We start from the raw sequence: 13,978 nt of genomic DNA on the forward strand, positions 1-13,978 counted from the left end.
TGCCGGAGGTCTGGGTGAGGGAGGCGGTGGGATCCACCTTCCCGGGGGAGATGCTGCATTCGCTGCACCTTTGATCCTGAGCGGGACACCGGAGCCTTTGGAAGTGCAGCTGTTCTGCCCTGTTCTACGCACAAAATCCCCCTGGGTCGGTCATAACTGTCCTGGGCCGGGCTGGGTCTTTGCTGCTGGATATTTCTATAGTTCCCTTCAGCTTCCTGCGGCTGCAGTAACGCACCTTGGCATGAGGGGTTGAAAACAATGATCTGACAGAGAGGCATCGGGACTTTGGGGAGTTGGGGCTCGTTTCCGTGTCATTCAGTTCCTTGTGTCTGTCTCCATCCCAGAGAGTCTGGCTCTCACACTTGCTTTTGTGTTTTTTCAGGTGTGCAGATAAAGTCGCTGGTAAAGGTAAGAGCTGAATTACTCACTCCTCGTGCTGTGTTCCATCTAGAAAGTCTGGGCTGTCCCACGGGTTAGCCAGATCCTCCTTTTGGATCTTCCTTTTAAAGAATGATTTGGTGCTGAGTGATGTGCGGTTTCTTTCTGAGGTCTCTCTCAAGATTGTGGAACTGTGATAAGCTGCTGCTGCTGTTGGCACGTGCCCAACCTGCAAAATCTTACTGTCCCAAAAAGCACTCGGGCTGTTGGAGCGTGAGGCTGGGCTGCTCCGTGGTCTGACAGTTCTTGTTGCACAGCAGTCCGAAGCAGTTGGTGAATCCTGGGCTCACTTCTGTTCTGTGCTCAGCAATATAGGTGTAGACCCTAGAGAGACCTGGGGAAGTTGTGTGGAAATCGGCACATTCAGATATTCACACTTGTTCTTTTTTAGCTTTAGTGGATTACGGATTTTTTTACGCTGATGTCTTCAGGGGTGAAAGAGAAAATTATTCAGAACTGGGGGAGTGAGTAGGGTCTGAACATGAGAGCCCCGACTGTGGGGATCTGCGACCTGGAGCAGAACTTTTGTTTTCCAGTGCAAACTGTGAACTTTGTGCATCTGTATAACAACTTCTTGTTAAAAAAAAAATACCAAAAAAACCCCCACAAACAACTAAAAAGAAAAAAAAAAAAAAGAAAAAAAGAGGGCTTTGCTCCTTACGTGGTGATGACTTCTGAAACAGGTCCAAGCAAAGGGCTTTGTGTAGTGTTGTTTTTGATCTGGCACCAGAGAATTGTGGCAGAATGAAGCACTGAGGAAAGGAGGTCACACACCTGTGCAGATGAATTCCCTGTTCTGCTGGAGCTGTCCGGGTTTGTTTGCCAGCAGTTGTGTCTCGGACGCTGCTGTTATTCTCGTGTTTTGGTAACTCTTTAGCTTTCCTCCTACAAGTCTTTATTCCATCTGGGTGTGGAAATCCATCACAATTCCAGCTGGCAAGGTGTGTTTTTACAGACTGAAGCAGAATTAACTACTGTGTGTTGAGCCCAGCTCCTGTGCTTTTACCCCTCACTGTGTAAAGGGTGGGCAGCATAATGTCAGAGCTTCAGCCTTTTACTTCAAAGCACAGTTGCTGAAAGGTGTAAAAAAGTTTGCCTTCATATGTGTGTAGAGTTAAGACTTCAGTGGTCATGGTTGTTTTTTTGGTTTAAGCAGAAATATTTATTGGTAGTGGTAGAAAGTGGGCAGAATATTCCCATTTTTACCCCAGGAGGTGAAAGCTGTCAGTCTGAAATTCACAGGTTTGGGGGCTCTGCACTCGAGCCATTTTAGCCTCTAACTTGGGCTCTGAGAGTTTCAGCTGTGCTTGAAGGTGAGGGTGGAAAAAGCACTTGTTCAGCTTCTGGGGCTCTTTTTTTTCCCCCCGATTAGATTTGCAGCCGAAATGATGGGAGGAACAGTTGCGTGGAAATTGGCACAGGGAAGTGCTGACTTCTTCTGGGCCAGAGGAGATCGGGGTGGGGGGGTGTTTGTTTGTTTCTGGTTTGTTTTTCAGTCTGCAGAAGCACAGGAGTGGGGAAGCTGCACTCCTGTGTCTTGGCTGCACGCTGGATGGAGCCCTTGTGCACCTTGTGCTGGTTGGCGAGGACCTGGAAACGGGCCAGGAGCGTCCTCCTTGGACAGGTTGTGCAGGAGCTGGAGAGGAGCTTCTCCCTGCTCCTCCTGTTGGGCTTTAGCAGAAGTTTTTGAAGGAGCCAGAGCAGTGTAAGCAAGCAGCAGCTTTCCTTGCACAACAGGGCTTTTGGTAGCCAGGAGTCCCCTGTGCGCCTGGAAGGCACAATCCCGTTTGTCCTTTCACCTGGCTTGGAGCTGGGATAAGGTGCTGAGTGCTTCTGGTGAGGGCTTGGAATTGTGTGCTAGTGTTTCCTGAAATGGAATTGATTTTTTTGCACTGCAGTATTAGCCTTTACTATCAACTGCTAAATCTAGTTTGGAATATTCCCTGTACAGAGCCGTGGGATCAGGCTTCCCCAGCATCCCCTGGGGAGTTCTGGCTGTGCAGGTCTGGCGGGGAGATTACAGGGAGATGAGAGCCGAAGGTGCGTGTTGTGCCACAGCCCCAGTGTGACTGTCACCACAGCGGTGTGCACGGGGGCAGCTGCAGTGTCAGCCCCTGCTCCCTGGCTATTCCCTGCCGCCTGCTTAGTCATGCAGTGGCAGGATTTCCCAACGTGTGCCCACAGGAATACTGGATGCATAAGTAGAACGTTTAATCTCAGCTTACAAACGAATTTGTGTAGCTGCAGTCGCTGTGTAGCAGAATTCACATCTGACTTCTCACAGCGCTCTGTATCCTTGTGGGAATCGTTTTCATTTTAGTCAGGAGAGTCACCTCCCTGGAAGCCTGTTCTCAAATCCAGGGGTTTGGCTAGGAAAACAGTCAGGCTCGGCAGATATAAAAGAAAACCAAAAAATTTTGAGACTCAGGTAGTACCAAATGGGTTTGTGCATAGAGGACTCACATTATACCTCAGTGTTTTATTCTTAATGCTTCATGCTCCTTTTGGGAGTGATTGCTTTCCCTTAAGGCTTTGTCAGTGTTTGGAGAGAGAAATGTCATTACTTAAAACCAAGCCTTATAAAAATGCTCTGAATTTGAATAGCTCAGACTGCCCAAACCTTCCAAGGGTTTTCCTGTGTCCCAGCTGTACAGTTCTGCAGTGCTCTGGTGGGGAAGAGCCCTTTGGATGGAGCTTTGCACTTGGATTTTTTTCCTGAGTTTCATTTTTGTCCATGCCGTTATAACAGCAGGTGTTTGGTGCCTTATCTGCTGTGTGGTTGCTGCCTTAAATCTCAGAGGCGTGCGTATGTCGTGGTGCACTTATTTTCATAACAGTTTTTTAACTTAGCAATTAGTAGTTTATTTTCCTTTCACTTAATTGCACACAGGTCTTTTCTGAGATTGTCTGCAGGGTCAGTAAGATGCTTTCAAATGCCTTTTAAGTCAAAGTTCAGCTCTGTTGAAAAGCAGAGCAGTGCCCAGAGTCTTGTCTTTTGGTTGTCTAAACAAGGCCACAACTTCACTGTTAGTGTCCTTCCAGGTTTCCTTTTCTTGTCCCTTCTCTCAGGGACTGGTGTTGGCTGACAATTTTTAATCTGTTTTTTTGTGAAGGAAAAAGAGGCAAAAATTGATTCCAAATCTAGGACTTCCCATATTTTGGGCAAAGCCTTGGTGATTGCTGATTCCAGCTGTTCCTGCAGCTGAACACTTGACAGAGAGAAGTTTCTTGGTGCAGCCCTGACTGCTTGGATAGGGACCATGTTGGGAGGGTCTAGAGTTGGAAGGTTTTTCAGCTCACAGCTCTGTATCACTCTGCGAGTTCTGCTGCAAAGTAAATACTTGATGCATCTCCGGGTGGGGTTTGGGACGTACCTGGGTATTCTCAGCGCGTAAAAATGCCCTGAATCTGTTCGATAGCCGTGCTGAAGCAGAGGAAGTAGGAAGGAGACATCCTGGGAAAAGGCTTATCAAAGACCTTCACTTCAGAGGAAGGAAGCAGAGCTGCTGGGTGAGGGGTGTGCTCTGTCCGGGTGTGTTCTGAGGCAGGTCTGCTTCAGACCTGCGAGCCTGATTTTTACAGTGATGAGTAATCAGCTGAATGCGTGATCTCCCAAGGGAATACAGCTCTTCCAGAGCAGCAGCGTGTGCTATCCCTGGCAACACGGTAGTGGTTGAGGGGGGAGTTTCTAGAGGATGGTTTCAAGTGTCTTTGGGTTTGATTTAGCGTTCAAAAACCTGAGATGTTCACCATGAGGACTGAGAACATGGCAGCAGTCACACCTTGAGGTCTGCTAAAGAAAGCCAAGAAGGTGCAGTTCATGCTCTGGTGCTGAGGTTTATACGTGTAAGACATCAACTTGATGGTTTACAACAGAATGTTATGCCTCACATCTGGGATTCCAGTCAGACTTTTCCAGCCAAATGTTGCTTATTCCCACCCTGTTAATCGAGGATCAGACAGCGAGTAATGCAAAGCAAACTACATGCTAGGAGAAAAAGGATCGTTTGGCTCAGAAGGCTTGATGCAAAACTGGATGTTGCAGGTTGGGAGGGATCAGAGACGCTGTGGATGCCCTATCCCTGGAAGTGTTCCAGGGCAGGTTGGACAGGGCTTGGAGCAACCTGAACTAGTGGCAGGGGTTGGAATAAGGTGAGATTTAAGGTCCCTTCCAGCCCAAACCATTCTGTGATCATCCGTAACATTACAAAAGGCATTGAGTTCCTGGAGGCCCAGTGTCACAGCAAGCACCAAAAAGTGAGATCGAATGAACTGTACTTGGGAATTTTAGTTTTTAAGGGACTGACTTGCTCACAAGACATTTCAGCCAGCTCTGTTATCTTGCCAAAGCATGTTTGGAGACCAGCCATGAGCCAAAAGGAAACCACCTGTACAAGCTGTAAATAAGCGTGGAGACCTCAGGCTAAGAGTGTTGGTGATGCCTTTTGCTTTAGCGCAGCACCAGACACATCCGGCTCAGATCCCTCAGGGATGTTTCCAGGTGTACAACTCCAGTGAAGTATATGTTTGGGGGATTCTCTCAACATGACTTTTCACATGGCCTGACTTTGAAGCTGGCCTTTCATAAAGCACTTGCTGAGGTTTATGAGTGTCTCTTTTGTTGTGCTTAGAGCCAGCAAATCGTTGTCTTAGAAGCCTTTATCCGAGGGAAAATATAAGCAGCTTTTAAATAGTAGTGTCTTTCCTTAGAGGGAATGTGAGGAGAGTTTTAAGGGAAGGTTTTCTGAGGTAAGGGCCTGGGGAGTGTCCTGGCTCAGCAGAGAAGGCTGAGCAGGTTCCCACAGTGGGCAGGGGCCGCCGTGATTTAAGGTGTGATTTAATGACAGGATTTAGGCATTTTTTCTACTATGATGAAAGAGACTGCAACGGCTGTTTCAGCTCCCAAAGAAGAGAAGGAAGAGGAGGAGGTGTCCAGCGTGCTCAGCCATGGCTCTCCCGTGGGCCCGGCCCGGCCCAGCCGGAGCTGGCGCAGCAGCCGGACGGCGGCCGCCGCTCGCCAGCGTGACTCCGAGAATTCCCGCGCCTCCCGATCCAAGGCGAGCTCCCTGCAGCTCGTCTGCAAGTCGGAGCCCAACGCCGACCAGCTGGAGTACGGTACGTGGCACGGAAGGCCTGGGCACGGCTGCGGGGTCACTCTGGGCATGTGGCTGGTGCTGGCGTGGTGCTGCTTGTCACGGGTGCCTTCTGCCACCAGCACTCCCAGCTCTGAATGCCGACGGAGCCGTGAGACAGATGAGCTCACTGCAGCGAACACACTTTGAAACCTAATGGTGACTTTTCCTTTCAGTGGTCACAGAAGAGCATCAGTGTCCAGATGGAGTCAGGTAGGATACGTCATTTTGTGGTGTTTCTTCGGGCCTGAGTTGCTTGAAAATAAAACGTTTGTGTGAAACGTCCTGTGGGACCCAGTGTAGCTCTGTGTCCTTTGGTCCCTGGCCTTTGCATTTCCAGCGTGCACTGCAGATGTCAGGAGATACTGTAGAGAAACGGATAGTAAGATTTGACCTGGGCATTCCACCTGCTAGCTGTGTTGCCGTGGGTGGGTGGCTTCAGGAGGGGACACTGCTCTCGCCTGTTTTGGTTGTCGCTGTGCTCCTTGGTCAGTGCAAGCTGTGCAACCTTTTCCCAGTCCTGCGGGATGGGGAAGTGCTGTGTAACAGTGTCCTTCCCATCCTGGGGCATGGTGCACAGGCATTCTTGCAGTAGTGGCCAAGCTGTTGCTGCCAAAGTCCTCTCTTTTCCTTTTCTCCCAGCAGCGATGATGATGAGATGCTCATCAGTGAGGAAGAAGTTCCCTTCAAAGATGATCCCAGAGATGAGACCTACAAGCCCCACCTAGAGAAGTATATTGGATTATGGATTTACTGGGGATTTAGACCAAAAAAAATAATGGGCATGTTACCTGAATTAGCTTAATATGCCCCAAAGCACCTGTGCTAGTTGATCTGGTTCTAAACATTGCCTGCATTGGCCAGAACTGTTCTTCTCTCTGGACTGAAGCCTTTAGAGCCTTGCTGGGTGCTTCCTTAAGCCTGGTTCTTACTTCTGCTTGAAAGCGGCACTTGAAGAATAGACCTGAACTTGGGTCCAGTTTTTGTTTAAGTCTTTGTAAAAAGCAGGCAGTGGGAAGAGTATTGGAGTAATGTGTTGTATTTGTGTCTTTGCAGGGAAGCACCAAAGCAAAGGAGAAAAGCTAGCAAGGGGAAAGAGGAAAAAGAAAGGCAGAAGGAGATTAAAGTGGAAGTGAAAGAAGAGAACGAGTTTCAGGAGGATGAAGAACCACCAAGGAAGTGAGTAAACTCTGCAGATACACATGCCAGTGTGTGTGCTGTGTATTTTGCATTCTTGCTGGTGTACAACAGTGTTTAATTGTTGTTGGTTGCCCCCGCCTCCTCCTCCGGGCCTGAGAGCTGATGGGGCAGCACTGTTTATCCTGTGCCCTCACATCTTGCCTGTGTTCAGCCACAAAAATTCAGAGTTTAGCTTAAGTGGAGGGGTTTTTCATCATCCTGTGGTTAGTCAGCCTCCCTGGGTGTGACCACACAGTGGGAAATACTTCAGGGTGTCCTTACAGTGGGTTCTATTGTGATGCCTGAAGTGCATCCCAAAAGCCAGTGTGAGAGGGCAGCGTTCCTGCTGTGTGCTGGGGGCAGACACTGGGAGATCTTGTCACTGGAATACCTTGTGTGTGTGGTTAAGTGTCCTTTTTGTACATATGGGAGTACACCAGAGCTCAGGAAAATCGGCTGTTTTCCCCTTGCTTTTGAGAAGTAAAACAACAAACTTTTGCCACCCAGTCAGTCGCCAGTGGCTCGACACCTTCGGGTGTGCTGCCGCTGGAACTCACGGCTGAAGCATTCCTCCTGGCAACAGAGGGGGATTGGTTTATGTGACTGTGTCAAGGCCATTCTTTGGGGTAATGTGAGGGGAAAAAAGGAAAAGGAGCTGGTTTCGTACCTCAGCTCCTCTCTGAGTGGTTGGAATAGCCCGGGCTCCCTCTGCTGGGAGGGGAAAAAAAGGAAAAGGAGCTGGTTTCATACCTCAGCTCCTCTCTTGAGTGGTTGGAATAGCCCGGGCTCCCTCTGCTGACCTGCCGTGCACTGCTGGTGTAATTTCTCTTGCTGTTCCTGAGCTGCTGCTGATTGACAGTGGAGAGGAGTGAGGAGGCTGATATTTTGAGAATATTTTTGTCTGTTGGAGACTGCTTTCTGAGGCTTGAGGTTTTCGTTGTTTGAATCAGACACTACTTTTTTGTGCGTAATAAAACCTGTAGCTCCTTTGAGGGCTTGGCTTGAATGCTGAGTGTGTGTTCAGCGTGTTCCTGGCTGGCCATCGATACAGACGTCTCAGTAGAGTCTAGAAGATGCTTCCATCAATCTGCTCCAAGTGTCTCTGCAGCAATGGGGTCAGGCAGGCCCAGCTGGGCAGAGCTGTGGCTTGGGAGGCTGCAGTTTACATGTGAGCACAGGTCTGCTCAGACAGAGCCCAGATTTTTGTCTTGACAGGTACAGAAGCTGCTGTGGCTAAGTCAGAGGCCTGTAAAATAGCTGCTGGGTCATTAATCCCATTCTTCCTGATCAAGCAGATGGATGTTTTCCCATGGTGTGGAATGTTCCCCAACAGAGCAGAGGAAATAGGGTGCACTGTTGGTTCTAGACCGCGTTGGCAAAATTACACGTTTATGAAAAATGCATTAGGAAGCAGGAAGGATTGAGAGGGCAGACCACGTGAAGCATTTATTTCTCTGGAATTCTCTGTCCTCTGAATCTGTCTCCAGCTTGCACTCAGTTTTTTTTCTAGACCATGTAGTTAATGAGGCAATACAGCATACACTTCAAAGTCTCTGCCCACTGCTAATGTAAAGAAGCTTCTCTCAGTCCTGTTTCTGTATCCCTGTTACAGGAGGGGAAGGAGGAGAAAGGATGACAAGAGCCCAAGGCTGCCCAAGAGAAGGTAAGTGATGCTCTCAGCCCAGTTCTGTTCTGCAGACTTGCTTCCCTTGTGTCCTGCATGCAGATGTGGTTTGTCCCAAAGCCATCTCTCTGCCTTAAAGGGAATAAAAACCAAAAATAGCAGCATGCCTTGTCTTCCCTCTTTTCCTTCCCCTGTGGATGTGGGTTTGATTCCTTCCAAGTGAACCAGCCCCCTCCCCACTTCTCAGTCGATCCCTCCTGTGGTATTGCCCAGCAGTAAGGTTTTGTGTCTCCTGAGGTTTTCCCAGCTCTAGGGAGAACCCTCGAGTAGTGCCAGGACAGGAGGTGGCTCTTGGACAGCAGCTCTGTCACAGCCCAGGCAGGGGTTTTGGAGCAATAGTTCTCTGCTGTGCTTGCACTTGTTATTTGTGGCATCAGAGGCGTCAGCCCCTCACAGACACAGAGAATTGTGATTCTAAGTAGAATGTATATAGAACCTTTATCTATAGAATCACCTGATCATATAAGCAGCCAAGCACTCTGGCCCTCTCCTTGCCGATTTCCCAGGAAGAAGCCTCCGATCCAGTATGTCCGCTGTGAGATGGAAGGCTGCGGCACGGTCCTGGCTCACCCACGGTACCTGCAGGTTGGTGGAGGTGTTCACTTCCTCTGTGGCACATGGGAGGGCAGGGAAGGGGTGCTTGGAACGGGCAGCTAAGCACTGGCACTCACACCCCTTCCTGACATCGTTGTTTTGGAAGACTTAATTGTGGCCAGTTGCGGCCGTGTGTATGAGTGTCTGTCAGGTTGCAGGTCCACGTGTGTTTTATTTTCCAGTGGAGATCTAAACTTGAGTGAAGCTCAGCTGTTCACTCAGCCATGTACAGTCTGCAAACTTCCACTTTTTCTTTCCAGCATCACATAAAATATCAGCACTTACTGAAGAAAAAATACGTGTGTCCTCATCCCTCCTGCGGTCGGCTGTTCCGGCTCCAGAAGCAGCTCCTGCGGCATGCCAAACATCACACAGGTACAGGGGGGTGGGAAATAGACACAAACTCCTCTTCAGGTCAGTGAACAGACAGGGGGAAAAAGGGAAAAGCCTCTAGGACTTCTGGGGAGGGTGAAGCCAAGTCAGGTGGCATAGATTTGCAGCAGCAGGGTATTGCTGTCTTCTGGATTAACGTCTTTTAAGGAAATGAAAGAGATAGACTACAGAGGTTTTAATTCTCCTTCTGGCAAGCATCACTCAGGGGCTCTGTAGAGGAATAAACATCTGCAGATAAAGATTTATCCCAATTTACCAGTCTTTCAGTGTTGGTCAGCGTGGATAATTAGCTCTTAGCAGAGTCTTAATCATGCCTCGCCTCTCCAGATCAGCGGCTGCGGTGTGTCGTGGGACACCTCCTCCTTTGCTGTGCCTCCCAGAACTTGTAGTTCTGCTCCTTCTTGGGCAGCTTTACTGCACCACCTGAGTGTTGGGAAAGGGAGCAGGTCTGTGGGAGAGCAATGCTCAACTGCTGCTGTCTTTCAGATCAAAGGGATTACATCTGCGAGTACTGCGCCCGGGCCTTCAAGAGCTCCCACAACTTGGCGGTGCACCGGATGATCCACACGGGCGAGAAGCCCTTGCAGTGAGTACCTCTGCCTGTACCTCGCCCTCCTGCTCTGAGGGACCCCCGAAACTCCCGTTGCAGAGCTGCCCTGAAGTCAGGGCCGGGGCCTGTTCCTGGTGTCCCGGCTCTCTTTGAACGCACACTTGTGTCAGCTGCTCCTCGGGGCAGTGTCTCGGTGCAGATCTGGGGAACGTAAGCCCTCAGTAGGTAAAGCCAGAGCAGGAGCTGCAGTGACATGAGCGAGCCCCTGCTGTTTTCCTGGGCTGCCACCTCGCTACTGCTGTCCCTATGAGCATGTGTGGACATCCCTTTGTTGTGACCTCCTCGCTGTCCCCTCGCAGGTGCGAGATCTGCGGATTCACCTGCCGGCAGAAGGCTTCCCTCAACTGGCACATGAAGAAGCACGATGCAGATTCCTTCTACCAGTTCTCCTGCAATATTTGTGGCAAGAAATTCGAGAAGAAGGACAGCGTCGTGGCCCACAAAGCCAAGAGCCACCCCGAAGTGCTCATTGCTGAAGCACTGGCTGCCAACGCGGGTGCCCTGATCACCAGCACGGATATCCTGGGCACTAATCCCGAGGCCATCGTGCCGCCCACGGATGGCCAGGGCCTCCCGCTGCTCCCCGACCCCCTGGGCAGTGCTCCCCCAGCAGACTGCCTGCTGCTGAGCTCGGAGGGGATGCCAAAGCCCTACTGTGGTGGGGCAGAGCGCGTGAGCCTGGTGGCCGACGGCAAGCTCTTCGTGGGCAGCGGCAGCGGCGCGAACCCAGAGGGGCTGGTCATGAACACAGAGATGCTGGGAGCCAGCACAGAGGTGCTCATCGAAGATTCAGATTCCACTGGACCCTAGTGGCGGGGGAGCACCCGGGTGCTGGGACAGTTGGGACTCTGTATTTAAAAGGAAAAGGAAAGAAAAAAAAAGGAGGAGGCACTTACTGAAAGAGAGGAAAGTTAAACAAAACTTACAATACTAGTAAATAACTGAAGGGTCTGCTCCCCTCCAGCGCGGATCACAGCACATCCTCTTTCTCCCAACCACTTCTCTCTCTCCCACGGCCCCTTTGTGGAAAGGGGCACGTGCTGCCGTTGCCAGAGCAAGTTGGATTGAGCGGTGGATTTCTCCAAGGGAGGGGGCACTGCCGAAACCCTTCGCTCTACCCCAAAGCATTTGCCTTTCTGGCTCCTTGGCGTGGCCCCGCTGGCAAACAAAAAGGCATTGGACATGCTCCGGAGAAGTTCCTTAGGACTCCCTCTGCCCCCGGCCCCGACTTCTATGCACCGCTGCACTCTGGTCCTTGCAGTCTCCTCCTTCCTTGCCGGGGCTGGGAGTTTGGCACTTTAGCCCCTCGGCAGGGTGAGCTGTGAAGCAGCAGCGCACGTCCCGCTCCCACCGCGCTCCCCTGCTCCAGCCCTGGCAGGAAGTGGAGGGAGGGAACGCCCTGGCTCGTAGATCGTGTTTGCTCGGAGAGGCCCGGGGGCTACAGGAGCCCTGCGTGGGAGAGGCGAGGAGGAGCATCCCAGTTTGACGACAGTAATTTGCACTTTGAACATGCTTCGTTTTTGTGTTGTGGTAACAAGATTCCTTATTTATTGTTTAAAAAAGGGTCGGTATTTTTTAGTTCTGTTCTTAGGGGGCGGGGGTGGAAGGGGTTCAGGCTGTTTCCCAGTAGGCTCCAGTGCAGGGAGCTCCAGTGCCGGCGTGCCAGCAGCTGGGAGAGCCGAGGTGAAGGCAGCGCTCTGGAGTCAGATGTGTCTCGCAGCTCTTCCAGAGTAGAGGGAGAGCCCCTGGAGAAGAGCCTGTGTGCAGTGGGAGTCTCGGCAGCAGCGTGTTAGCAGGAGGATGAGGTGAGTGATGGGCTGTCCCTCCCTCCCTCCCAGCTCCGGGTGAGCTCCTCGCATTACATGCCCGTTTTGCCTCCAGCCTTTCGGGGAAGGACGTGTTTAGCCAGGAGCTTGTCCTTGTGACTCGGGACAGCCGAGCGCTGCTTGCTGCTGGGGGACGTGGCGCTCCTCATCGGACTCTGCCTCTCCTTTCCAGGTCTAGACAAAGATGCAGTTAAGCAGGGACTGGATATGGTTTTCTCAGGCTTGTTTATCCAAGGCAATAGATTGACAGGGGACTAAGGGGCTGTCAGCTTCTCTCCCCGCCCCCGTTTTGGGGGGGGGGGTGGTGTTGTGTAGCCATGTTCTGAAAGCTTCTCTCTTCTGCACAGACACCCCAGCTTTCCCTGAAACGTGGTGGGTCAGGCGTTGCCTGCTGGTGTAGTTAGGGCAGCTTTGAGCCCTTGGAAAAGTTTACATAGGATAAGATGTGTCTGCTATGGAGACTTGGATTTTTTTTTGCTCTTCTCTGAAACTTTGCGTGGAGATTCAGTGGCCTTGAATTCGTAGCGGTTTTGGAAGAGGTGAAGAATAACCTGGCTTTTTTCGTTTGCTTGTTTTTTGGTTGGGTTTCTGGGGTTGGGAGCAGGGCTGAAGTATCTTGTCTGAGCACAAGATCAGCTGAGTTGGTCTGTAGCACACAGCAGCTTGTTGAAGTCGGGTACCTGGGGTCTGGAAAACCGCAATAAAAACGCGGAATTTAACTGGATTAACAGGAAACTGACTCTGAACACCCACTCTGTCCCCTGTGATGCCTGGAAATCCAGCTGTGGCCCAAACATGACGGCTTTCCTTGGGCCGTTTGTCCTGGTTTGCCCCCTCCCTCCTCCCCTTCCCCCTTACACTGATACCTTTGTCAGAGCAAGTTGAAGCACTTCCTGGTGTTGGGGCGGATCGAGGCTGAGCAGTTGCGTGTCCTGTGCCTTGTGGCAGCAGCCTGGCTGGGGTGAGGGCCCAGCAGCACACCTGGTGGCAGCTCCGCGTTGGAATGGTGTTAAGCTTCCTTCAGTTGGGATGATCCAGCGTCTCGCTTGGATTGCTTTACTGTGGTTTCCAGCAGGAAACGTTCTGGGTGGCAGCTGGTCCCCTCCCCCTGCAGACTGGAGAGGGGCAGCTAGACTAGAGGCCAGCAGTTCAGTTCAGTGCGGGGCTTCTCTCTGGGGACACTTGCCGGCCCTCGGGGCTGCTGGAGCTGCGTCTCTGCTGGGCCCTGTGCCCGGGGGAGGTGCGGGGTGGGCAGAGCCTTGCGCGGACACTAAAGGAGAGCTCGGGGGTTGGTTGGTCGAGGGATGGCACTAAAACGCCTTTGGGCCAAGGGCTTGCTGACCTCTGGTGACCCAGCATTTGGCGCTGGGCTCGGGGCTGGGGGAGGCTGCCTCATCCCACATCTGCCCCAGCGGAGCAGGGTTTGCCCCTGGCTGCACTTCTGGGATGCAAAATCAAACATTTCCTTTGCTTCCCAGCCTGGACATCTCTGATCCTTTTAAAAAAAAACCCCCACCCTTCCATGACACCTCTTGTAGCTGTCCCTTTTCTTTTTCTGGCCATGGCCAGGTGCCTGTCTGTCCTCTAACCACAGCCTGCTCGCCCCTGGTGCAGGAGAGATGTGTAGCTCCCTTCCCATGCCCCTCTGAAGCTCTAAAACTGACACAGCCCTCCTGCAGCTCCTCCTCCCCTCGATGTCTCTCCTTCACTCGCATGCAGTTTGCTTCAATAAATTATTGTAGTAGTTTGCAATAAACTTTTTTGTATTTTTTCCCCCTGTATTTATTTTTTTTTCTCCTCCCTGGGAGGGATCGGAGGGGGCATGGGGCCCTTTGGCACGGGCAGCACTTCGGGGACCCTGGGCCACCGGGCTGGGACTGGGGGCTACTGTGGCCAGGGGCTCCCCAAGCTCAGCAGCTTCTGCAGTAGCCACGGGGTGGCAGGGAGGCTGCTGGGTGTATGGGGACCCCCCAGCCCTGGGACCCCCAGCCAGGCACACTGTGGAATTCATGGGAAGCTGCTTTTCAATTCCAGGGGTTTTTTTCCCTCTTGCTCTGGGTAATGCATAACCAAAATAAAACATACTGAGGAAAAACCAACCCAGCCCGAAGGACTGTTTTTG

General features: G+C 51.5%; 1 protein-coding gene across 2 annotated transcripts in view; it reads left to right on the plus strand.

Moving 5' to 3' along the window:
* The window catches only part of ZFP91 (ZFP91 zinc finger protein), a 15,889-nt gene extending 1,934 nt beyond the window's left edge, over positions 1-13,955 (plus strand). The window contains exons 2-11 of one of the 2 annotated variants that reach the window (XM_017730461.1): positions 383-408; positions 5,338-5,553; positions 5,747-5,783; positions 6,213-6,302; positions 6,627-6,749; positions 8,362-8,412; positions 8,940-9,018; positions 9,288-9,402; positions 9,907-10,006; positions 10,330-13,955. In XM_017730461.1, the coding sequence (XP_017585950.1) occupies positions 383-408; positions 5,338-5,553; positions 5,747-5,783; positions 6,213-6,302; positions 6,627-6,749; positions 8,362-8,412; positions 8,940-9,018; positions 9,288-9,402; positions 9,907-10,006; positions 10,330-10,840 (1,348 nt within the window). In that variant the 3' untranslated portion in view covers positions 10,841-13,955. The remainder of the gene's footprint in view (positions 1-382; positions 409-5,337; positions 5,554-5,746; positions 5,784-6,212; positions 6,303-6,626; positions 6,750-8,361; positions 8,413-8,939; positions 9,019-9,287; positions 9,403-9,906; positions 10,007-10,329) is intronic. The other variant, XM_008630766.2, reaches the window with a different exon arrangement.
* Positions 13,956-13,978: the final 23 nt, after the last annotated feature.

This window comes from Corvus brachyrhynchos, unplaced genomic scaffold, assembly GCF_000691975.1.
Source record: "Corvus brachyrhynchos isolate BGI_N302 unplaced genomic scaffold, ASM69197v1 scaffold323, whole genome shotgun sequence".
In the NCBI taxonomy this organism is placed as follows: domain Eukaryota; kingdom Metazoa; phylum Chordata; class Aves; order Passeriformes; family Corvidae; genus Corvus; species Corvus brachyrhynchos.